This window comes from Sparus aurata, chromosome 5, assembly GCF_900880675.1.
Source record: "Sparus aurata chromosome 5, fSpaAur1.1, whole genome shotgun sequence".
In the NCBI taxonomy this organism is placed as follows: domain Eukaryota; kingdom Metazoa; phylum Chordata; class Actinopteri; order Spariformes; family Sparidae; genus Sparus; species Sparus aurata.
In genome coordinates, this window is record NC_044191.1 from 28196575 (window position 1) to 28198865 (window position 2291).

At 43.4% G+C, this 2291-nt stretch overlaps 1 protein-coding gene across 1 annotated transcript; it reads right to left on the bottom strand.

The window, feature by feature from the left end:
- Positions 1-450: 450 nt before the first annotated feature.
- Positions 451-1872, bottom strand: LOC115582111 (transmembrane protein 252-like). The gene is made up of 2 exons (XM_030417857.1): positions 1351-1872; positions 451-1151 (listed from the first exon to the last, which is right to left on the bottom strand). Exons 1-2 carry the CDS (start codon positions 1620-1622, stop codon positions 941-943), a joined length of 483 nt encoding a protein of 160 aa, XP_030273717.1. The 5' UTR covers positions 1623-1872; the 3' UTR covers positions 451-940.
- Between the last annotated feature and the right edge of the window lie 419 nt (positions 1873-2291).

Sequence of the window (2291 nt, forward strand, 5' to 3'; positions counted from 1 at the left end):
AGCCTCTATGTGCATAGAAAAGGTCAACAGTCTAGAATTAATGGTTATTTTTAGCGTGTTGGTACAAACTATTTTGTAAAGATGGATGGATCTGTGGACCCTGTTCAAGTCTGAGAGGGAACATTTGTTGCTTCCCTCTTTCATCTCAATTTAACTTCAGATTATCAGATTTTGTGTAACAAAGTTTCATTATTGTTGCAGCATGATCGAGAGATCTTATTGTCATGAATATAGTCATTCAGTAGTTTAGAAAATACGATTTTGGGAGTTGGTTCAACCTACTTTGAAGTTATATTAGGCAGTCTGGCGAGACAGCCAGACTCAATTATGAAAAGCACGGCCCTAAAATGTCTTGAAGAGTGCAGAAAAGACATCTTCATGATTTGTGGAGTAAAACAAGTCTGCTGGCTTGGCTCTATATTGAGGAATAAACATTTTGAACAACAGCACTACAGTACAACAACACGATATCCTTTATTCCATGACACAAATCACACCAGGAGGGGGGCAACATCATTTCGTCCTGTAAAAGCAGTTGTGTTATTCCAGTAAACATACAGTGAGTGTCTGGATAACAGGTCAAAAGTGTGTTGTTTGTCAGTTCATCCATGGATTCGACTGGATAAATGTTGTCCTCCATTTTTATTTTCATCTCTAGCTTGCCGCTCATCCGTGCTTTGGGAATGAGACGAAAACCTTTATAGACACGTCAACATGAAACAGTTTACCTCAACGGGCTGTACCGCTTTAAAGACCCTCCGGACTGAAACAGGCCTGTCAACATTGGGTCAGCACAGACATCAGACATCTCCAAAGGTCAATTCATTTGGTAGCTGAGCAATCCAATCACATTTGGAGGCATCTCCCATTCTTCTGGAGCTTTCTCTCAATCCATTTCCTCTTGGCCAGTTAGGCAAAAAAAAAAGACCTCTGTGTCCACCTACCCCTGACACTCCACCTGACTGTACCGAGGAGGCTGCTCCCAGCTCCATGTGCAGTCTGGAGCCTCCGAGCTGTCCTGGCTGTACAGAGGAGGAGCGAGGCTCATCACCACATCCACCTCGTCAACCACGACCACAAACTCAGGGGCCGAATCAGGACACATCCGACCGCCTTGGGACTCCTCGTACGATGGAGGGTAGGAGTTCTGTCTGCAGAGGAAAAGTCATATAAAACATTAAGGACACTAGTTCAGTTGATGATGTTCACTTTACCAGGATATTGTTCACTGATTAACAGATAAGATGACTGTGAACGACCCAGAGTCGACCTAGAATTGGATTCAATCAATGGGCAGATTTTTTCCACTGTTGTTATCATTTCTCGTCAGTGGTTCACAGGTGGTCTTACCTTTCAATAGTGTAGACCTGGATGTGCCGTTCATGTTCTCCTCTGTGGTACATCTTGCTCCTCATGCTGATGCAGATGGTCCAGAAGACTCCGACGATCACAGCAAAGAAGCCGGATATGATCATGATGTAGGCCGGGATGATCCTCCACGTGTACCCGTGCTCCGTCTGCAGGGACATCAGGTAGGCCCCGCCGCAGGTCAGCACAAAACCCACCGCGGGCACGACCATATGGGCCACGGAGCACAGCTGCTTCATCACATTCATGGTCATTTTCACTCACTTGTTGCTTCTTTATCTGATTCTCCAGTTGCTTTTTTTCTTCTTTCTCTGTCCCTCTGATGGAGAGAAGTGCCTTCCCAAGTCGTGATGACACTGGTATCAGGCAGAAGGTATTTAAGGAGTCCTGTGGTTTGATCTCTTTAAGTACCTGTTCCTGTGACAATTTTTACTCTTGCCTAAACATAAATAAATCCTCTTACCAGGTTTGAGGGCAAACAAATGCTGCAGCAGTTGAAGGTGTGTGTGAGTCTGTGAAAATGTCTTTGCCTCCTCAGACATAAGAGGAGGTGGCTGGGATGTTCCCGCCCTCCTGGTTGTATATTAATACAAGTTAATTAATCTGGTCAGGAGGAAGAAAGAGGGCGTGGAGTGAGACAAAAACACAGTCCTGGAGAACCGAGTGGTGTGAGCTCAACATATTGTTTAGTTTGTCTGACAGTAGGCTTGATTTTTGTTCTAAATGAATTACTTTTTACTGTATATGTTCAGGAAATGTTGTTTTTACCTTTGGTAGAGGTAGTACAGTTTGTACTTGGAGTACAATTAATATAGCAGTGATATAAAACATACCCAAAAGTCATGATGAGTAAAAGTACATTTATCATGCTAAAATATTCATTTGGTAAAAGTAAAAGTCACACAGATGAATAGCACCTGATT